The sequence below is a fragment of the Dermacentor variabilis genome, chromosome 6 (assembly GCF_050947875.1).
Source record: "Dermacentor variabilis isolate Ectoservices chromosome 6, ASM5094787v1, whole genome shotgun sequence".
Lineage (NCBI taxonomy): Eukaryota > Metazoa > Arthropoda > Arachnida > Ixodida > Ixodidae > Dermacentor > Dermacentor variabilis.
Window position 1 is genome coordinate 40,252,021 of NC_134573.1, and position 23,320 is coordinate 40,275,340.

General features: G+C 47.1%; 1 protein-coding gene across 2 annotated transcripts in view; it reads left to right on the forward strand.

The window, feature by feature from the left end:
- Window positions 1–23,320, forward strand: part of LOC142584747 (mitogen-activated protein kinase kinase kinase 7-like) — a 133,856-nt gene that overhangs the window by 101,941 nt on the left and 8,595 nt on the right. For both annotated transcript variants that reach the window (XM_075694975.1, XM_075694976.1), the window contains exons 14-15: window positions 7,251–7,366; window positions 10,993–11,080. In XM_075694975.1, coding sequence (XP_075551090.1) covers window positions 7,251–7,366; window positions 10,993–11,080 — 204 coding nt within the window. The remainder of the gene's footprint in view (window positions 1–7,250; window positions 7,367–10,992; window positions 11,081–23,320) is intronic.

Here is a 23,320-nt window from a genome sequence, read left to right on the forward strand (position 1 = left end):
CGCTGAAATGCGTGATCGGTCCCTACCATTGAAGTGCGACGTGGTCATGAAACAAGCCCGGACCTTCGCCTTAATTTTAAGGTTCGGCTCTGCCATGAGTACGACGAGTGGCTGGCGGCAGAAGACTGCGAAATTACGCCAACCGGACCTGTCAAAAGAGCCTCCCTGACGGCTGCGTGTGGTTGGGTGCATTTGGCGTAGGGCTGCTGTTCTGCAAGATGTCCTGGTGTGGTCGTTTGCCAAATTTGAAATTTCGCTGGACCACGACGTGCTGTGGGACCGCAGCAACGATGACGATGGCAGCACTAGTGAAGACGAGTAGTCCATTGACCATGTCAGCTACTAATAAATTTTCATTATTGAATGCGCCCTTGGGTTTTATTATTTTTTTTTCTGGTCAAGCGATATGGGGGGGTCGACTTACAATCGTGTAAATACAGTAAATTTATTAGGCAGATAGTCTGGAGCACTACAAAAAATCCTAGATGAAGATCGAAACAAACTGGAATGGGATGCAGCATTAAATTACATCCGAAAAATAACAGCTGAATCTTTCCAAGGCAATGACATGGTTGGATTTGAGGAAATGAAGAGCATGAAAGAGAACCAGATGGAAAAGGAGCTGGTGCTGACAAATTTCAACTGGAAAAAAGCCAAAGAGAAAATTCCTAAGCATATAGCCACAGGGCTAGACGAGGTTCCCGTTAGGCTGATTAATGAACTCTGGCCAAAAGGTAAGGAAGCTCTGTTGAAAGCAGTAGAAAAATGCTTACAGGATATGTGAATACCGGACAGTTGGCAACAAGTTAGAATGAATTTAATTTATAAAGAGAACGGGAAAAAAGATAGAATTCACTCGTATAGACGGTTGACCATTACATTGGTTATATACAGGCTAGCAATGCAGGCAATCAAATTAAAGCTGCAAGCATGGGCAGAGAATAATGGCATATTGAGAGAACTTCAGAATGTCTTAAGAATATGCATGCGTTTGAACGTGTGGGGTCCTCTCACACCCGTGCTCTTGGGACAAAGGAACGACAACACAGTAGTGCAAACAATCACAAGGGCATTTATTGCACCTTTCATAGATCAGTGCCTGCTAGCCGAGTTGCTATCCACAAAACATGCCGATGGGCGCGCGACAAATCTAGAAGTCTGACTCACCGCGACCGGAAGCGAGCGAATATGTTCGCCCCATGCTGGATCCCAAGGCCTGGTCGTTCGCGTGTATGGTCACGCGAATCGTGGCGCGTTCGAGGGCGGCCACGCGAGGCGGTCTCGCAGAAGCATGGGTCGGCGCGCACGCGGGATACGTCCCCGCCGCGCGCCGACCCGCCGGGCAAGAGCGTCGCTGCACGTGCGGCACGGCCGTCCCGCTTCCTGTCTCGAACCCAACAGCCCGAGCGCCTTGTCTCCCGACGCCCGAGTAACCCCGCAGCGGCGCGACGCTCGCGCCATCTCTCGCACCGCGCTTGTACCACCCGACCGCCGCGGGCGCCAGGCCACGCGACGGGCGAAGCCGCCCTGCAGGAGACGAGCCATGCGGTAAAACTAGATCTCAGGGGAGGCGTGAGAGTCACGCATCCCCACATCCCCCCAACCTTAAATCACTACATATTCCGGCGAGACATGTGACACGGTCTAACATCAAACTGTGCTTCGCAAACAAGGTAGAACATTAAACAGTGGTCGCGCCGAAGAAATGTCCGCACGCTGTCCATAACATGCGAGCCGACATTGTCCTTGGGTGCACCGCTGGCGTCCGCCGGTCACAGCGGCAGCTTTGCAGACTCGACGGCACGATGCCAGGCCAGGACTCCGGAGACGACGACGCAGTAGTCGGTACGAACAAGCGTCGCTCGCGCCGACGCGCCCTGCTGGGAAGAGCCGCCGTAGCTATCGGTGACCGCCGGCTCTTTTGTCCGCCACCGAGGGTTGTGAGCTGGATGCAGGAGGCCGCCGAAGTCGCCGCGCCGTACTGGCCACAGCATCACCATCGCCCGGGGTGGCTCGATCGTAGTCCGGGGCAGCAGCAGACGATGTGCAGGTGACGGCAAACCAGGGGTGACTCCAATCACGCTGCGTAAACTCAACACACTCGGCAAACACTAAAGTAGTGCAAGGGAGAGGAATTATGCATGCGCATCGCCCACGTGGTACGATGTTCAACTCGGCTAGCAAAAGATCGGGCAGCTACTCAGATGCTAAGTTCACGTGAACGAAGCTCGCTTTCTTGAGTCGAACGAGTAATTTCAGTTCGTGCGAGGCTAAATAGAATGAGGGAAGCGAATTGCAACACCTCAACGCCACGGTCCACCAGGTTGTGTCCCTCCACGTGCGACAGGCAGCTTCGTAAAGCCTTAGGCCTAAAGCGTCGCTACCCTGACAACAACCGGCATCCAAAAACAACACCCAAAATGGGCGCAAAACAGGCAGCCGCGAGGAGACGTTAGCTCTGTGAGGTGGTCCTACTCCGCTCGGTGCACAAAGCATCCGAGTTGACGGTGCCCACCGTCCCAGACGGTGTCGGAGCGCCCGGTGCCAGGCCGCAATACCAGTCAGTCCGTAGTGGCACCCGTGGCCCGCGGCCACCCGGCTCCCAGAGCCGCGACTTCATCCGAGTCAAAGAGATAGAAGAAGCTATTTACATAAGAAATTCGGATCACCCACGAGGCTTCCGTACTCACTCGCTTCAGGCTTGCCACTGCTCTGCGGGCGCTCAGCCTCGCTCTCCCAGGATGCAGACCACGTGGCTCTCGTACCGACGAATGCCATTAAGAAAAAACACTTGCGAAAAGGCTTAGCATGTTGACATGTTCAAACACACTACCGCCACCATCACCTCGCTCAAGAAAGCACGCCGCCGACGCTAGCGATCAAAATTCACGCTAGGCCTACGCTTCGGTTCAAACAAAGGTCTCGAACGAAGCAAACTGTTAAAACTATCGTCCGATGCCCCAAGATCGAGTCCCACGTTGGGCAGCCAGATGTGGGCTAGCCGAGTTGCTATCCACAAACCATGCCGATGGGCGCGCGACAAATCTAGAAGTCTGACTCACCGCGACCGGAAGCGAGCGAATATGTTCGCCCCATGCTGGATCCCAAGGCCTGGTTGCGTGTATGGTCACGCGAATCGTGGCGCGTTCGAGGGCGGCCACGCGAGGCGGTCTCGCAGAAGCATGGGTCGGCGCGCACGCGGGATACGTCCCCGCCGCGCGCCGATCCGCCGGGCAAGAGCGTCGCTGCACGTGCGGCACGGCCGTCCCGCTTCCTGTCTCGAACCCAACAGCCCGAGCGCCTTGTCTCCCGACGCCCGAGTAACCCCGCAGCGGCGCGACGCTCGCGCCATCTCTCGCACCGCGCTTGTACCACCCGACCGCCGCGGGCGAAGCCGCCCTGCAGGAGACGAGCCATGCGGGAAAACTAGATCTCAGGGGAGGCGTGAGAGTCACGCATCCCCACAAACGATAACTTATTTGTTCTTACTCAGTGTATTGAATTATCAAAAGCAGAAAGCACACCGTTATATGTGGCCTTTTTAGACATTACAGGAGCGTATGACAACATAGACAGCAACATTTTGTGGAATATTGTGGAAGGGGAAGGCTTAGGTGACGATTGTCTACAGCTTTTGAAAGACATTTACCTACAAAATACCATTTGCGTTGAATGGGAAGTAAGGAGAAAGTTGAGATCAACAAGGGACTGAGGCAGGGGTGCCCTTTATCCCCACTGCTGTTTGTGATCTACACGGTGAGGATGGAAAGTACAGTGTACTAGAAGAGTTATAGTGCACTCACATCGCAGCAGAGCCTGACGCACTTCGTGTCGACGCCGACAGGTGGCGCGGTTCGCAGCGTCACCTGAAACTTTCCTACGCGTTGCGGTAAAGCGGCTATCGAGCGTTGCTGTTTTGACCATAATAAAAGCAAAATGCCCGACATGCAACAAACGAAACTTCTTTTGGTGCACCTTCGCAGTGTGCACCGAACTAAATTACTATTGTTGCAGTTGATCTACAGATGGTTTGCGATTTTTTGTTGTCGGAAGCACGAATGAACTTGCTGTTAACACTGTTCTGTTAATAGCTTGATACGGGCGCTGCAGTCACCGTAGCAAAGGACACTCGTGTTTTCTCCTGCTGATCGATAAAATTGCGAGTCTGGTTTCGCCACAATGACCGTGCATCCGCGTTTCCAGCACCACCGCGCCGAATTTACCCACCGCTTCGTTTTTCTATTTTTCTCAGGTAAGGCGCTTGCAGCGCGGAAGTGTGTTGTACTAAAGCAAACATTTTCACATTGCGCCCCACCTATATCACACTCTTACACAAAGGTACACCCCTTGGGTTCTATATCTGCCACACAATGATAATCGTCATCTGCCTTGCTTGCGTTTCCTTTATTGAAAATGCCGCGCCCGCTAATTTCCTGTCGGGAATGATATATGTCATGCTGATAATGCGAATGCCGTTCGTTACTGGGAAGTATCGGGCTCGCGGCGTTAAAAAAAAGGAAATGCGGATAAGACAGATGACGATTATCGTTGTGTGGCAAGATTTCGACTCAAAGGGCGTAAACTTTTCTTAGAGTGCACATTGCCCCGTCCACGCTTTTCAGCACGTTCTCTGCTTGTTCCTGAGATTTCAGGCTGAGTTCCTTAATTAGATGTCCCCTCATGTACACCTTGCAGTAAACATCGGTTGTCTGTCGCAGAGGAACACAACTACTTTATCGGACATGACAACACCTTTTTAGGTTGGTCGACGTGCAATAAAGCACTCCGTCAAGGTCCGGGAGTTTATGTGGACTCCTATACTTGAAAGGAGTCTTTAAATAAAAAAACGACAAACAGTGTTGACGCTCTGCTGTAACGCCCTCCTGCGCCGACTCACGGTCTATCCCGGAAGCGCCGGGAGCAGCCGGTGAAAACTCCGAATGGTTATTGTCCAGTGCGCATCAGTTTGTTTTCTTCGCGGGTGCTTTGTCATTTTCACACCTTTTCCTTTTGTTCCTGGGCTTCGGTGTCGTCTTCGTCAGCTACTGTGGAAAATTCAGAAGTATCGTGGGAACAGCGTTTTCTGATAGCAGTGGCTTCTCACGAGGAATGCACGCCTCTTTGCCGTCTATAAGGTGCACAAAGTCCCTCATTATGAATTGCGGTTAGAAGTGCAACTCACAGACCGCGAAAAATTCATCCAGTGTCTTATCTGCATGGTGGAGGTTCCTCTCCCATTCTTTTTGCTGTTCTTCATCATGTGGAACGCTGAAAAAATACGCCTTTAGTGCATCTTTCACGCTACTGTAGCTAGTTGTGCACCCTGGTGCAAAGTAGTAATTTCGACGGCGGCTTGCCATTCTCACGCACTCACAGTGCACATTGAGTGAAGCGTCAAGCACAGAGCAAGCACAGAGGACACTGCTGAAAACGCCGGCTGGACTTGCAGTCGACAGCATGTCGATTCAACACACTCCACACGAAGTGAGTGGAAGTTTTCAGGAGAAACAGGCGGCAGCGCCTCTGGCGGGCGCCAGAGCAGTCGACGCTGAGTGCACCACGGCGACGCGTCGCAGGGATGCGGCAGTGAGCACACTGCCCCTATTCTAGTACACAGTAATGGAAAGGTCGCTAGAAGGAAGTAATATCGGGTTTAATCGCTCATACAAACGGGCAGGTACAGTAGCAGAGCAGCAGCTTCCAGGATTATTTTATGCGGACGGCATTGTATTGCCAGCTAACAAGCAAAGTGATATGAAACGTCTGGTTAATATGTGTGGACAGGAAGGCAATAAGTTAGGTCTGAAATTTAGCGTTAAAAAATCAGATGTTATGGTATTCAATGAAAACAGTGAACAGACAGTGGAGATACAGGGCCAGGAAATACCTCTCACAAAAGAATATGGATACCTTGATATATAGATAAACAATGGCAATACATATATGGAAAAAAACAATAACAGTAAAGGGGAAGAGAACTGCTGCCATAATGAAATGCAGCCGTAATGAAACGCACAGTGCTATAGGGATACAATAAGTACGAGGTGCTTCGGAGTATGTGGAAAAGTGTAATGGTTCCAGGACTTATTTTTAGAAATGCAGTTCTTCACTTAAAATCATGGGTACAATCACGACTCGATGGGAACCAAAGGTCAGTGGGTCGCCTCGCATTGGGCGCTCACGGCAAGACTACAAATGAAGCTGTGCAGGGAGATATGAGCTGGACAAGTTCTGAAGTGAGGAAAGCTCACTGTAAAATTTATTATGAAGAACGACTGAGGAATATGGACGAAGGAAGAGTATTCAGGTATTTGTACAGAAAAAACATTGATTCACAGTTGAGAAAAAATAACTAGAATGCATACCAGCAAGTATGCGTCCTGTATGGTGAGCAACATGGCAACAAAGAATGTCAAACGCAGTCAGAGAGGCTGAGACAATCTCATGGATGGCGGCAATGGAAAAAAAAAAGCCTGCTTTGAGTAACTACTTAAGAGGAAAACATGAAATCAGGAAAGAACCATTTTGTGATAACTCACAGGGAAGCTTTACTTTTTGAAGCGTGATCAAGATGCCTTAGAATGCATACTTATATAGTGAGATACAAAAATGGAAGAAGCATGTGCTTGCTGCGGTAAATCTAGGGAAATGATGGAGCATGTTTTAAAATGAATGTGAACATATCTACCCAGCGATTGGTTTAGGCCCATTTATGCCTCCTTGAAGCCCTTGTGTTCAGCGAGAGCAGGGCGAAAGTAAACATGACCACGATAGAGATTAGTGAGAGGCGTTTGGAAGATTGGTGGAAGAAAAGTAGGCAAATGACAAACAGCGGAGGTGTACGAAAACTAAGTTCCCAATAGGGGTTCAGAAAATTTGGTTATGGGAATTCGTGTTTTCTTATTTTTGCTTTTTTAACCTGGGTAGGACATTAGGCAATATAATAGCAAGAGCTGGTGGCACTACCCACTGCCCCATTCCAAAGGGGACACTCATAGTATCATACATCCATGTTTCCACACCAAACACAGTATGACACTGTTTGTGAAAAGAACAGTGGAACACAAGGGGGAGCTGCCTTGGCAGACAGTACTGTGACGCTGTCATTGATCTTAACAGTAGCATGCCATTAAACATAACAATAAAAATATGAAATAAAATTATTTATTCATTTCACTACTTGTCTTGCCCACATCTTATTTATTACTAAGCTCCCATGACTTCGTCACTGCCATTGCTCTTGCTTGTAGCCCCTGAGCCCAGTTCCAAGCTGCCAGGAGTCGGTGCGCATCTTTGACGACCACCGGTGCTTGGCCCAGTGGTACTTCAAGCTGCAGTCGGAGATCTGCCTGCTCAACCAGCGAAGGTCAGTCGTTTTTCAAAAGCTTGCCTTTATGCCGTGGTCAGTGAAACACGCAGGAGAGGGGCTCCTTAAAAAAATTGTGTGATGCGCCTGTCCTCCATTCATGCATGCTTTAAGAAATGCTACCCTCTTAGATTGAACCAGCACTGAGAGCATTGCATTAGTAGTTAATCAACTGTGAGCATGTAGCGGTAACGCGTGACACACGAACAGCCAGGATTGGCACTTGTGTGTGTGATGAGGATGGCTAACTGAAAAAAAAAATGAAAAAAAAAGCACTTGAAGGGGAGATTTCCCTCACCTCTAGTCAAAAGAACCTCATTGCCGACCTCCCAGTGCAGGTGTTTACAGCTGCTGTTCTGCAGAAACCCAAAAGACACTGTCAACAGCTTTGCTGAAAATTGTACAGTCAAACCTCGATATATCGACCACGGATATGTTAAATTATTGCATATATCGGACACTTTCTATTCATCTGGAAAATCGCATGCATTTCTAATTGTTTGTTTCGAACGAGGTCGAACTCCGCCACCCCATACCAGGTGCGCTCTGTTGACAGGCAGTCAACACTCCCGCTACACTCTCGAAGGTTGCGGTGGCACGATGGGCGTTCCCGACTGCGGCGCATGATAGCTGCACATATTGATCATGCTAAGGGCACCATTTGAACGTAGCGGCGTAGCCACGCAGCGACTCGACAACGTCAACAACGCATTGCACTTGTCGCACTGACTCCTCCTCGATGCCATGCTCTGCGCCTGCTGTGCCTCGCAAGGATTAGCGATGCTTCAATTGACAGACATGGAAATCGCAGCAGAAGTAGCAGCCAAACGAAGACACTGCCGAGGTTGATCCTGCAAGCGTTGATGTTGCCCCTCTGCCGACTTTAACTGCGGCGCAATAGAAGGCACTGGCCTATCGTGTGTGGATCGTTTAGACTATGTTGAGGACTCTGTGTTTAAGCACACGGCTGTCAATAAGAAGCAGGCTACACTGCTGCAGTACTTTCAGCCAGATAAATTAATACTTTGCGTGAAGCTTAAAGTGAGCATTTACTGTGCCACGATTATGATGCGATTGGGAATCGTTGTGAACAACAATCCCTGATCATGCCCTTGGTTCATTGACTGATGCGCAGAAGTTTTTGACGCATTTTTTAACATGATTTTCGATATTTCATTCCTGCTATATTGAACTTTCTCGCGATCTCCGCACTGTTCAATATATCGAGGGTTGACTGTATTGAAGAAGAAGAGGCACACTTGTTTTTTTTTACAAGCTTCACATGAAGCATGGCTATCAAGCACCACCTCGCGAATGAAAAGTTCACCTTAAACCATTCGCTGCCACCTTCCTCGCGCAAGCGGATCTTTTGTATCATGCATTATTTTACCGAAAGCAGCAGTGAAACCTCTTTAATTTGGATTTCACGGGACCAAAAGAAATGTCTGAATTAACCGAATGTCAAATTATAGAGAGTATCAAGAAAACAATAAACAAATGCTTACTACGTCAACATGCTTTTATTTGCTGAATGAATAAGCAAATCTTTTTTCTATATTGCACAAAAGCATTGCAGAAGCTGCAATTCTCGTTATCTCGTGACTGATTAGCATTCGCAGTGGTAAAGACCTCACAATTTCTTTCACGTCGCGGCTGCAGCATGCGTCTTCATCTGAGACACGCTTTTCGCTACCACGCACACATCCCGATTATTTTTTCGCGGGTGTCGCCAGGTCGCAGCCCACCACATTGTAGACAGTGCTGTTCATCCTCGACAGCTTTGCACGAATGAAAACAAAACTACTGTTTCCTGCGGCCACTGTCAATGTGATCATGGATAGCAACCTTGCGGTTCTGAAGGCGTGCGGCTAACGCACGCATTGACTGGAAACAAAACTGCCGTTTGCTGCAACTGCGGACGAAACCGTGGCCGCTATTGACGTGATCGTGTATGGTGACTATGCAGTCGTGAAAGCACGTGGCCGACGCAGTGCTAATCGTGGCTGTAAATGCAAGAATAAAAGCTTTAAAGGCACAAATAGGCACGAAGCATTCTGGTGTTGCTGTCATACATGTACACGTTCACATACGAGTTCCACTGATGCGAACACTGCCACTTCGTTTCAGTAGGCGCTAATGCTGTGTTTGCTCTTTTGCGTAACACATTTACACTGCTCGTTGAGCTCCAAGTTGCCCAAATTAAATCACGTCCGGCTAAATATTTCCGAATTAACGAAAGTTGCATTGCATTAAATAATGAAGACACCTGCCGGGACCAAAGAAAGTGTCTAAATTATCCGATTTTCTCAAGTGACAAGGGTTGAATTCACAAGGTCTTACTGTGTTCTATACGCTCATTTTTCTCTGCACCCACGAGCGCCTAGCCCATATATTCGGTGTGGATATTATGAAATGTACATTTATTTACATTTGAGAATCATTCAGATATTACTCTATGCACTTTTTGAAGTTGTAGTCGTTTTATTATGTGGAAACATTCCTCTGGTGAATCCGAGTCACACCTATTGTTAAGGTAATTTTCTCTTGGGAAAGAAGGCTCAGAGGAAGTGCTGTCCTCGCAAGGCTTGTCATCCCTGTCACTGTCAAAGGGAATATCCAATATTTCTTGCTAGGAGAGAGCACACTGGCCACCGGATGGCGTCTGCCACTCTAGACAGTCAAAAACAACCAAAAACATGTGTCTGAGAAACACAGATAACAATTGCCATGTAGTGGTAACACAGCCAACCGTGCTCAGATAAACTGACAAGTTCTTCCATCTATCAATAGCTTTGAGAAGTTCAAAATACAGCTGCCCAGCAATTTACTGGCATTGGCAGTGAATGGCTTAACAAGGGTGACCAGTTTGAAGAATGCACTAGCGCCTGTGCTTGGTTGGGAGACCACTGTAAAATGTCAGACAAAGAAGTTGCACCAGCACTGTATCATCTCCCCTGTAGCAGCCCCATTTCACAATACTATATATTTATTGACAGGCTAGGAACGCAGTGCCAAGCGCAGCTACACATGTGCCGCTGAGTCACTGTATTATGCACTCACAATGGTGTAGCATGGCATTGTTGGTGAAATCACCTGCTCAGGTTGGTACACAGTGGCAGTGGCATCACAGGGATCGCACAGAATAACCGCAAGGGTCATCACAGCTTTGCACATTGAGGGTGCCATAAGGTGCTGTGGCCATGCCTGTTCCTGTGAGTTTTTTGTTGGCCTGTGAGTAATTTTCCAGTACTTTCTGCAGCTACTGCGGCTAATCATTTGGACTCCATTTGCCACCGGCTTCAATACCTCAACTGTTCTCACTACGTCTACCCTTCTTTCATTTCTTATTTATTTTATTTTGTTTACTCGTACCTCAAGGTATCCAAAGGTACGATCTGTGAAGGTGATGTGGGTGGGAAGGTCGTTGCACTCTTTTGCCATGTGTATGAGAAAAGAGTTCTGGGAGGTCTTTGTACAGGTGTTGAAATGGCTGTACCTCTGGGATTTAGGCATTTATGCAGGCCGTATAACTTCATTTTGATTGCTAATCTTCTTGGCTGCGATGGTGCATATTGAACAGTGGGCCTGAACTGTGTCTGTGCTGTGTTTTTCCGTATAATGGGCAGCAAGGAGCTGGACAAGGAGCTGGAAGTTCCCGTGTCTGAACCCCGGCGCACGTACTACGATGAGGCCGAACAGCTGGAGAAAGAGCAGGTGCGTGTCTGTGCCCTTCCACAGTTCTTCAGTGGCCCCATTATAAAACACAATCGTGTAATTTTGGTACAGTAAGACCTCATTATAATGAAGCTGAAAAAGAAGCCAAATTTTCTTCGGCAAGCCAAAGCCAATGCAAAAGGCCACAGCCTAGTGCTGAAGGATCGTGATAGCTAGTTTTCTGCCCTGTCCTCTGTGAGATGGTGATTGCTTTCTTTAATGCAGCCATAATACATTTTAGCCATCGTCACAGTGGTGCTGCACAGGCACTTGACAAGTCTTATCGGCATTTTGTGAGCATGCCAATGAAGCACTGCAACCTTCTGATTTCCTGCTGCATTTGTCCCTGTACATGAGCTCTAAATAACAGCAAAAAAAAAGGGATACACTGGCATGCAGAAACGAGCGTTGTACGCAATAAGAGGCTTGCTGCTGTCATACTAAAGAAAAATTCATAATCCAAACAATCATTGTGAACATGAGAGCTGAGGATGGATATCCTGTAACACTTTTCATTCTTATCATTTGTGATGCAAAGTGTCTGACCTTGGTGATAACAGCAATTACAGAGGGTGCAAAAAAAAATTGAAAACGTTGTACAGTGCATCATTATACAGTACAGTTGCGTGACATGAAAAAAAAAAACCTTGAAGCTGTTCAGACTGCTGGCATTCCCCATCTTACTGGGTAATTGAGGTGTTGCAAACGTAAACACGCTCTTTCTTTCAGATGCATAAAATGTTTTCATCGAGTCTTGTTCAAGTTCTCTACAACTCTCCCAAAATGCTTGTACTGGGAAAACCTTATAACATGCACCAGTGATGCCTCGATTTATACTGTTGAGCAGAGAGTGTGTAGGTGGTTGATGAAAGAAAAGCGCGAGACTGGCATGGCGGAACCTCAGTGAAGTGTTTAAAATTTCGTATTGTTGAAGATACGTCTGTGGAATATAGGTGCATGACATTGAGCATATAAAAAAAATTATGGTAATATGAAAGATAAGCGAGCTTGGTAAACTTCATGGGTGCATTTCAGGTCAGTGATAGGCCCCCTAGGTGCAAGCCATAGTACAACTTGATCTGTGTCGCACGAACAACGCGTGCAACTGTCACCATTGGTAAGGCCAAGTAGGTGGCAGCGCGTTGTGAGGAGAAAAATTGATTTGAAATTGTGCTATTTTTATCATGCGAGAACCCTATTTACTTTATTCTAATGCACACTTCTTTACCAGAGAAATGTACTACAGTCGAACCCAGTTACAATGATCCCATATATAACAATCTATGGGTTATAACGACCATACTTCAGTGCAGTTACTAGTTGCCCACCCTACTTATTAAATGTGCATGCATGTACTATAACGAATATTTCTTAAAGTGCCATATTAACACAACGAACACTCCAGACACGGTCGCAATAAAAATAGGGTCCACACGAAGTGAAAAAAATATACATAAAAACGGGCCTCCTAAAGCACTAGAGAGGTGTGCAGCAGGGTGTGGCCCGCTCCAGTCTAACCGCGACTACCTCCTAGATGAACCAGTAGGGTCAGGCTAGTTGGCGTTCCATGTTGTTTAAGGGGGTACCTGGGCCTCGAGCAATACCATTATTGATATTGCTGCTAGAGGAACGAAATTTGTAGGTAATACGTAATTTAATGTGCTTGATGCAAATATGTGATTATTTTTTCTCTATATGATGAGAAAAATATTTTATACAATTTTTCCTGTTTCCATATTTCGGGATGGCTGACAGAAAATGTTTTGCAGTAAGAAATGTGAAAGTTATGTGAAAATATTCCTGAATGCTCAAGGAGTGCAATAAGCATTGTCTCATGTTTTTACCTCTGTTCTATCCAACGTTACAAAAGTTATAATTTGTAACTTGACATGCAGTATATATATTTCTTACCTTCCTCAATATTTCAATATGTCTCAAGGTGCAGAAATGTAGTATTATAGACTTATTGCAATCCCTGGGAACCTAGCTATCAGATAAAGCAAAAGTTATTCAAATTGGATGATTAGGCAAGTAACTGTGCCTCCCGGAAAATTGCTGATTACCAAAAAAAGCGTGTTATGAAAAGTGGGAAAGACTAGCCACCGTGTGAAAAAAGCATATTATTCTCCTGGTCATAGCCAATGGCTCAAAAGGCTCCAGGGGAATAATCTGGATGGGGATTTCCTCGCTACCTCCGCTTTGCAGCTGCTTGAAAAGCTGCCGAGGACATTCGCTTTCTCTCCACACTAACAGCGCAATCACAGTCCTTTTCAGGGGGGATACTGCTACTAATATAATATTCATTTTTTCATTAATATTAGTGAAACTTTCCAACCTTATTAAGATGTTTGTGTTGATTTCAAAGATGTAATTATTTTTCCAATAGGCCATTTACTTCTGAAGATAAATTAAATTAATTGTTCATTGTTTGCAGACACAAGAGAAAAATACCCGCGCTACAAAAATTCATATTGCCACATGCCTAGTACTAGAAAACAGAAGGAACACAATGGTAGGAATACTTTTCTGATACAACTAATATTAATAACTCTGTAGCAATTCAATATTTACTGTTCCAAATGCGAGTTCCCTACTGTCTGATCTAAAGCAGAATTGAAAAATTTTAAGGCATAGATTACAAAATCTGTACCTACCATTGTGTACTTTGCACACTCAGCTGCAAGCCATAAAAAAAAATTATGGCTCTACCTGCCTTAAAGGCAGAGATATCGCTACCGCAAATCAGCAAGAAGTCAACATTCAAGAAAACAAGAAAAAAATAAATACATTCACTTTTAATCAAAAGTGCAGAAATCATTTTGCAATATTTTGCAGTGAAAGTGGCTAAAAGCTGCCACGAATGTAGTCGTTCTGACCACGGCCGTCCAAATGTGGCAAAAACATTGTTTAGCACTGTTCGCCGATTCCCAGTGCAGCAAGGTTGCCGTTCACGCGGGTCAAGCTCCACGCCGACGCGATATCGCCGCAGCACGCACGCGTGGTAACGATCTTTATGGCGAGGCCACATTCCCATTCGCTTTTGCCTACTGCGGCGCTTCCGCCGCACACCTTGCACTTGACAAATGACATCAGTGCGTTCACGAAGTCCTACTGATGATAGCGAAGCCTGCCTCGGCGTTGACTGGTGCGGCTGCAATGCCATCGGCACGAGTGAACAAATCCCACTTCCACTTTGTTGCTGGCATTGATGCAAGAATGTGAAGTTTTCTTGAGCATTCATCTCCCTCTGCAGCAAATCCACATACTGCAACCTTGCAGTTTCACACCGAATGTAGCTGCTGTCTGGAACGCTCACTCATTGGTGAGCTGGCTAGGCCTACTTTGGCACCGTCCGCAGCTTCGGCATCAATTGCGGTTGGTGGCGGATGATGCGGAAGATTATCGATGTTCTCCGAAGGAATGGAACGCTTTTGAAAGTTATATAAGCCGATCGCTTCTTTTTGCCAAAGTTGTGCCTCGTGGCAAACTTCCCCGGCGGATCGGTCACCCTTGCGCATTTGTCACAAACCTACGAGACCCGTTGCATCGCCTGCGGAATGGAGCAGACGACAGGAACCTCGCGTAGCCAACCACAGCATGCGTTTCTGGTCACACACACTAGTCGACGAATGTGATGGCGCATTTCGGCTTTTCTTTCTTCCTGGATTTTAATGTCACCAGCGAGCTGGTGGAGTCACATTTGGCAGAGAATTGAAGAAGAAAGGCTCCTTTCCAACGAAACCATGATGGCTGTGATCGTGTGCGTAGGAAAAGAGCTATGCGCTCAATAAAAAGGGTTGTTTTTGCACGGAATTCAGCTCACAGTCATGGTATATATTGATTTTGCGGGCAAAATACTCTTCCACGAGATGTGAAACTTGGTGAAATAAAGGAATAGTAGCTGTAGGTACTGAAAATGTTATTTTCAAAAAATAGATTTTTTTCGAGATTTTTTTTTTTTGCCTCAGGACCCATGTTGAAACCAGACAAAGGAAGCAAAAAAATTGGAGGACGGTTAAGCATCGCCTTCAAGAGTGGAATGCGACAGCATTCTCGCACCCCGTCCGCACCGCCCACTCATTCGCTCGGCATGCTCTTGAGTCACACAAAGATGAAACGTGCGCCCGAGCAAGCAGAACGAACCAAAGATCTCGGTGTCTTGGAGGGAGAAACGATCTATGCGAGCCAAACGTTGTGATCGGCACGGAGAGCCGGGCCGTGACGCGCCGTGAAGGCGGACGCAATCATAGGGCTGATGCCTCGATGGGATCATCCTCTATCCCGCTTGGGAGCACCACGCAGACGCATGACTCCTCGCCAGCAGCACGGCACACATCGCAGGGGACTCTTTCCCACCAGATGTGCTACGGTGCAGCGATCACGTCAGAGACCTCCCGCATCGGATGCTGCGCCTAGGAATCATGCTGTGAGCGGAAAGAGGAGCCGCGTCGCCTAAACACGAATGTTCGAGTGACGCACGCTGAAAGTGGAGAGAGCAAGAAAACATTAAATGCAAGGGTATTGGGGCATCCTCGCACCGCTCCCCACACGGCCCCAAAGCACTCAAACAAGACGAAGGGGAGAAGCGGGCAAGTGACGCGCCACTTGTCGGGGCAGCGCCGTACATGTCGAGGAGGGGGTCTTCTGTGTTTGCCGCAAGCTGGCTCTGCATGTGCACCGAGCGCAGAAGAAATGTCGCGGAAACGTACTTTGCTACTCATTTAACTGCAACTTCTGTAATTGACATGCTCATAATTATCTGTATACACCGTGGTATAACTTTCTACGGCACGTTTCTAAGGCAATTCACTAGAGGCGCTTTTGTCCCGCTTTGGACCATCGAACTCATGGCTGAGTGGTAGCGTCTCCGTCTCACACTCCGAAGACCCTGGTTCGATTCCCACCCAGCCCATCTTGCAAGTTGTTATTATTTATGAATTGCCTTCCGGGATATTTCGCTCACGGCCAACGCCGCCGACGCCACCGGCTTTTCTGTGACACGAGCTCCTTAACGCTGTCGCTTTAAAAGAATAACGTAGGCAAGCGCTTGTCTGCATCCCCCATTTTGCGTGGTTTCATGCCGTTTCACTAAATAAATCGGCTATCGACTGCTGCTCATCGTCGATCTTCATGTGCCCCGAGTTGGCATGAACTAAGGTGCTAAGGGTCGGCAGTTCCTATATCGTTATCTAGAGATCGCAATCCATCAACACTTCGTTTACGTCATTGCTGATAACAGATTGTGATGAGCTCTGGAACTTCATGCTTTTTCTGCAGAAGCGACACAGAAAGCAACTTTGCTGCTCTTGGCTCGTTCAGCCTCACGTGGCTGATGCACAGCCATCAAAGCCATAGCGACGAGACCTTCGCAAAACGACGGCATGTGTGCCACGGTAGCTTCCGCTTCCAACCAACAAGAACGGTTCACTCTCACGCCTCGAAACACAAACTTGAAGAAAAGTGGCAGGTGTGCTCACGCTTTCAAAGTGACAGGTGACCAGAATCGGGTGGCACTTTGAATGAACTGCAGTGCCGGAATTCGATGCCAGAACAAAACACACACAGTGCAGTAGCTGCTCATTGTTACATCCGAGTATTGTTGAAACCCAGTAACGCTGTAAGTGGGTTCAACTGAACTTTTTTCTGTCAAAATAATATGTTGTAATGTTTGTCCTTTCTGTCTTTTACTTTTGTTCAACCTGGTCATAACAGTGGGATTTTCTTGGCACTTGAATATTGTTGTGAGTGAGTTCGACTGTACCGCAGTCCGAATGACCAAGAATTTTCTTTCACTGCAACCCTCTAGTACGTGTGCGTACTAATGTACCAATGTGCGTGTGCAGTAGCTGCTGAACTTGTCTCGGAAGCTCTTAAGTTCTCCAAAGGCTGAAAACTGGAACTACAGATCTGACAACCTCAAAATTGAGAAGATGCTACATTGTAAGCAATAAGGTACCCAGATTTGGTGGAAAGAAATATAAATTGTTTTATTACTAGAGATGTTAACTGTTGATTAACCCTTCGAGGGTCGATTTTTTTCGCCATATGCGACGGCCCAGGATCAATTTTTTTTATTGCAAATTTCAATTCTTCTTAGGGACTTATTTCGTAAAAAACTTACCGCAATTTTTCTAGGGTGACCATAAAGTGAGAAAAAAATATTTTGTGTTGGTATCTATGTAATATTCATGAATAACAAGAATAAAAAAAGGAAATAAACTTATAAGAATTAAAAATTTGATGCATTTTATACATATAGTTCAAGGCCTTGAGATGCACACACAAGAATATTTCGCAAAACTCTAATGTTCCTGCTCTTACACTAATATCTAATATGTACAGTCTTGGTCAAAAAACTTGAACCCGCTGTGAACGGTCGGGGAGCGGCTGCGCTCCGCTATCGCGGCGCGGCCGCCGGAGGTGCGCGCCGCTGCTCGCTTGCGCCGAAGATAAAAAGAGCGAGGGAAGCATGCCCCTTACTCTCAAGCATGCTTTGATAACACGGCTCGTGAAAAACTAGTGCGACGTTCCCTCTGCCAGCTGCGAGGTCGTCTTGCGGCCGCCGTGGTACGGCGCTTCGTGCGAGCAAATGCGCTCGTCTGGGCAGAACTGCCCGGCTTCCATACAGCGCATTATAGTACAAAATTTTCCTAATTATCGAAATTTATTACAATTTTATCCTACACATTCAGAGGTGAGAGCCCTCGCATTATGCTTTTAGATAAACATTTTGAATGTGTTTCTAAGTGCGATGAAAACAAAAGATAAAAAATAAACTAACATCTCTCAGTGCTGTCTAGCGTTGTTCCAGGTTTTATTATAGTATGCGGGCTATTCAATCATCGCTCGTTTAGAAAAGACCAGAAGCAGCAATTTCGACTACAAAAGCTCTCTTGGGGAAGGGCCTGTAGCCACCGTTGTAATATTTGAAATACGTTGGCCGCACTTCTCCATTAAGGAACGACCAAATGAGTGCGTTTGGCGTTGAAGTTTTTAATTAAACCCACAGTGAGATTAGGAAAACTTTTCGGGACTAGAAGATGTTTGCCCTGTATCGGTAGCCGATTGAGTTAGACCCATTCCCTGGGCATTTTGGAAAGTGCCCACTACCTTGCCTTTTTTCATATCTTCCTGCATACTGCCTCATTGTATTTAGGGCCCACTTTCATGCACACATGAGGCCAGTGTAGATTCATCCCCTTTGCATTTGGCATCACACGTTTGAATCGCCTAAAGTAGACCAGGGCCACAAGATTATAGGATTCTCATAGTGAAGGCGTCACACCGGCGGTGCTGTCGCTGTCACGGGTTTACTGGAAGGAGTATATTAGATATACAGTAAAAGCTCGTTAATTCGAAATCGCTTAATTCGAACCGCCGGTTAATTCGAACTGATGCCCGGGTCCCTGCAAAGCCCTATGTATATCAATGGGCCGGAACGCCCGATAATTCGAACGTACCGGTACTCACGTCGGTTAATTCGAACTAGGAGCCGGCAGCCGACATTGCTTCTCGTAAATAGAAGTCGCCTCGTAACGAGTACAATGCATTGAAATTTTTTTTTTAATATGCACAGCGACGAGAATAAATAAGCCAGCGCACATTTTTGCACGCACGAGGCGAGCCGCCAATTTCCTTGCTGGAGCCTCCGGCGTTGTTGTTGTTGCGACTGAGGGAAAGATGAAAAGGAAAGTGCACGGGCCTGCCGATTGGCTCAGGCCGAGCCATCACCGCTGCCGCGTGCAGATAGAGGAGAGTTCAAAGATAAGAGGAAAGAAAGAAAAGAAAAGACGCACGTCGCAACAACCGCGTACGCCGCAGCGGACGCTGGCAGAAAAAACAGATAAGCGGCCGAAGCCGCGCTCGCTCATCGCTCGCTGCACACCACTCTCCGGCGCATGCCGTAGCAGGTTTTCTCTGACGCGCGGGCGCCGCCGCCGCCGCCGCCGATGCTCCGGAGACACTATTGCTAACTGTTTCCGCAAGTGTGGCTTCAGTGAAACCACAGAAGCCTGCTGCACAGCCGACTTTGATGTTCAAGTGGATCAAGATGATGGCTCCATCGTGCTGGACCCTGCCTACGCTGTTTTATCGGAGGGTGTGGACTTCGAGAGCTTTGTCGACGTAGACAACAGCGTGGAGACAACGGGGCCTTTAACTGACGCCGAGATTATCGAGGCTGCGTCCAGTCAGCAGCACGACTCACGCGCGGCGAGCACGCCTGACAGCTAATAATATTTGGGGTTTTACGTGCCAAAACCACTTTCTGATTATGAGGCACGCCGTAGTGGAGGACTCCGGAAATTTTGACCACCTGGGGTTCTTTAACGTGCACCTAAATCTAAGCACACGGGTGTTTTCGCATTTCGCCCCCATCGAAATGCGGCCGCCGTGGCCGGGATTCGATCCCGCGACCTCGTGCTCAGCAGCCCGACACCATAGCCACTGAGCAACCACGGCGGGTCACACGCCTGACAGCGACGACGAGTCCGACAAAGAGGACGATCCGTTGCCTCCTCCGAGCGCATGTGAAGCAGCATCGGGACTCGATCTGGCTGCGCGCTATTTCTCCACCGATGAGAATTCGGATGCTGCGTTGGAGATGTTGGGCAAGTTGCAGACAATGCTTCTCGAGTCGCGGCGAAGAAAGTGCAAACAAATGCAAATCACCGATTATTTTTCATGTTGATATGCTTCGATCATTATTCTTTTGTTAATAAACATGTTTTTGAAGCATAAATAGTGTCATATTTCATCATTAAGCCTGACGCTCACGTGGGTACATTTATCATTAGTTCCAGGCGCATAAATTGATTGGATATCTTTATTTCCTTTGGTGTTTGGACTCGCATGATTTTAATACCCGCAATCGCCGACCTCAAAGAGTAGTAGTGCGTATTCCTCGATGACGTTCCCAGATATGGCTATTTTGGCTTCGGCCCTAGCAGCCAAATGCAATGGCCATCTTCTTTTTTTTTTTTTGCCGCCCGCTCGTTAATTCAAACTCCGCTTAATTCGAACAATTTTTCAGTCCCCCACGAGTTCGAATTAACGAGCTTTTACTGTAGTTTACTGAGGTATTGTTCGTCTCTACTAGAGAGGGTTTCACAGGCAGTTTAAAAGAAAGTGCTATATGTAGCGTCCTTTCAACCAGAGAGAGGCCTTGGCTAGTTTACAGTCAAGCACATGGGTAAGCTGCAGTTGTTCGGGGCAACCACAGACCAAGCCACACACAATGGCTTGAAGGCATGCTACCCCCTGTGATTTCGTCGAGAGACGCTGGTGCCACCCTGAAGCTTAGGCTTCCTTGATTAATTTGCTACTTGTGACATTCATGATTACAAATTCGAGATGCCATTGTGGCACATTATTTAATATATCATTAAGCTGCTGAAGTCAGATCTCAGCTACGATCCTCGCAAGGTGCCCTTGTTCGAGCATGCGCAGGGCTATTCACAGCACTGTTCCTTTAATTTGGTCCCTGAAAACAATAACTAATGATGACGATACTTGGAATTGTGAAATTTGAGCCTATCACGTTTGACAGCGGTCGCCAGAGACCCCCGCCCGCTCATCCAGCATGCGCTGCAAACAGCATGCTAGCCGGTTGTGTGGCTTCCGCTTCGCCACCGTCGCGTTTGCGCCGCGCTCGTCGTACTATTTTTTTCACGAGCGCTGCTATCAAACGACGCTTGAGAGTGAGAGACATGCTTCCCTTGCCCTCTTTATCCTCGGCGCAAGCGAACAGCGGCGTGCGCCGACGGTGGCAGCGCCACGATAGCGGAGCGCAGCTGCTCCCCGGCCGTTCACAGCGGGTTCAAGTTTTTTTACCAAGACTGTACATCCATAGTGTAATCGAACTGCATAGGTGCACGCACTCAAGAAAATTGTGTGGTTGTGTACCCGTCAAAAAAACACAACGCGTGACAAACTTCCCCTAATCTTCACCTTATCGTCAACCAGAGGCAATTAGTTTTTGCGAGTGTCAAAAAAAAATATAAGCAACGGAAACGTGTACACGGCGGCATCCTTCCTATGTGCACACCTGTGAGCACTAAACAAGCGAGAAAGAGGCGGTGGCCCTTTGAGCGATTAGTAATGAGATAGCCATCCGTTTTGCAAGCGCAAGAAGCCAAACCTGCCCGTGGAACAAAACCCGAACCGCCGCCACCCGCGCGCACCAATGCGCGAGTGGTAGTATACAGACACGCCGGAGCAAACTAGCACTGAAACAAACCATACAACGAAAACTGAGAGAGGGAGGCGCACCAAAAAAATTCCCTGTATTCCCACATAGCGGCAGCACATGACAGAAAAGAAAAAGTTAGGAAATTGGTGCGCTTTTTAAGCGCACAGGCGGTGCCATAAATATACGGCATCGACCATTTCTGGACTTGTTCGCGGCACCATATACTTACGTCATTGAATCTCAAAGGGTTAAAAATATTTAATTTGGATTGTTAATCTTAACTTTTCTGTAGGAATGCTACAAACAGGCACTCTTCTCTAATTTGAAGTTGCATCTAGTATGACCTGTGACACAAGGAAACAAAAATATTTGTTGTTTGTCAATAAAATATATGTGCAACACCAGTCTAAATATCAGGTGCAAATGCAGATTGTTTTTAGGGGTGGGCAATAATGCTTTGAATAGGACCCGAATAATCGGGCAGGTGGAAAGTCAGGCCCTGAAAGATTGGTCTCTGACTGTACATGTATTCTGTTGAAATTAGGTTTGCTCAAAATTGTAATCAAATAAGAGAAATGGTAAAATTATCAGTGTTATTACGCCAATCGTAAATGATCTCTAGAAATCGGGCACATTGTTACAAGCCATTCCTGTACATTGGAGAAGGCACAAGCAAGGGGATGAAGGCAAGGATCGAAGAAGTGCTCATGTGGTTGTTGTTTCGCCATCTCGGCTTCTTTCTGTATATACAGACGAATCTCGATAATTTGAACTCGAAGGGGCCCGAAAATACGTTCGAAATAAAAGAAGTTCAAATTAAAAGAAGCTAATTGAATGGAGGACTTACCCGCAGTGGTGCATAGGCACTGAGCTAACACATGAGTGGGAAGTTCCACATGATTTATTCACACGTATTTACAAGTTACAGTCAGTTATTAGGCGGATCGGTGCTCGTACTGTGATAGGAAACAGCGGGTGCACGCGTGTGTAATTAAAGGAAACATCATGTCCCGTGACAATTGCCCCTCCGAAATTTTGGTATGCTTCACCGCTGAAGAGTGCTGTGCTGGGCGAAGTTGATTTTTCTGGAACCGACATTATGCAGCGCACCATGCTTTCCGCGCTCCGAAGCCATCGGCGAAGATTACAAAGACGGAGTCGGTGCCATTGCTAACAACAGCTAATTGTTTCGATGAAAAACATGGCACCAAACAGCAAGAAGCTTGGTAGCAAACGTCGAAGTAGCTAGGCCTAGCGTTGCCGCAGTGTGGCTAAGGCTGCCAGCAGATCTGCATGCGAGAGGGCCGGCTCAAGGCAGCGCAATAATCTAAATGACGGTGTTGGTGGCTTCGATTAATGCAGTTTTGGGCTTGGGGTCGTGGCAAGATTGCGGAAAATTGGACGGCGAAGGCTTTTTGTGTCAGAAATTTCAGACGTTCGTTGTATATTGACTCTGTGGGGTAGATAGCAGTGCTGCAACACTAATGGAAATCACTAACCTGTCACTAACAGAAGTAATCGGTGATGCGCGCCTGCGCAAGCCTGCGCATAAATTCTCGCCACATCTTTATTTTTTTCTTCGTGCGCGACGTTGAGGAGTCTCCTAAGCTCTTCCTCTATGGCGGGGTCAGAGGAATGCTGGTCGGAGGTGCCACCGTGTGATTTGGCACGCTGGTGAGAGCATTGTCGGAGCACAGTATGTTCGAATTAACTGTTGCAAATGCTTGCACATTCTAATTACCGGGCATTTTTGCCCATTGGAATACACAAAACTTTAATGAGACCACGGCATCAGTTTGAATAAGCTGAACATTCAAATTAAGCGTGTTATGAATTAACGAGATTTGACTGTATTACCTAAGTACATTTTCTCTTTGTCTTATCCCCGTCACAATAGTACCATAAGTTTATAGGCACATCAATATTTCTGATCTTCCTGAGATATGGTATCTTGGAAATGTTTTCAATGTTATGTGATAGGTGTCTTCAGCATTAGCATAGTGCACTGATGCTGGTTCAGGAAGGGTATATAATTCTTGCAGTGCTTTCAG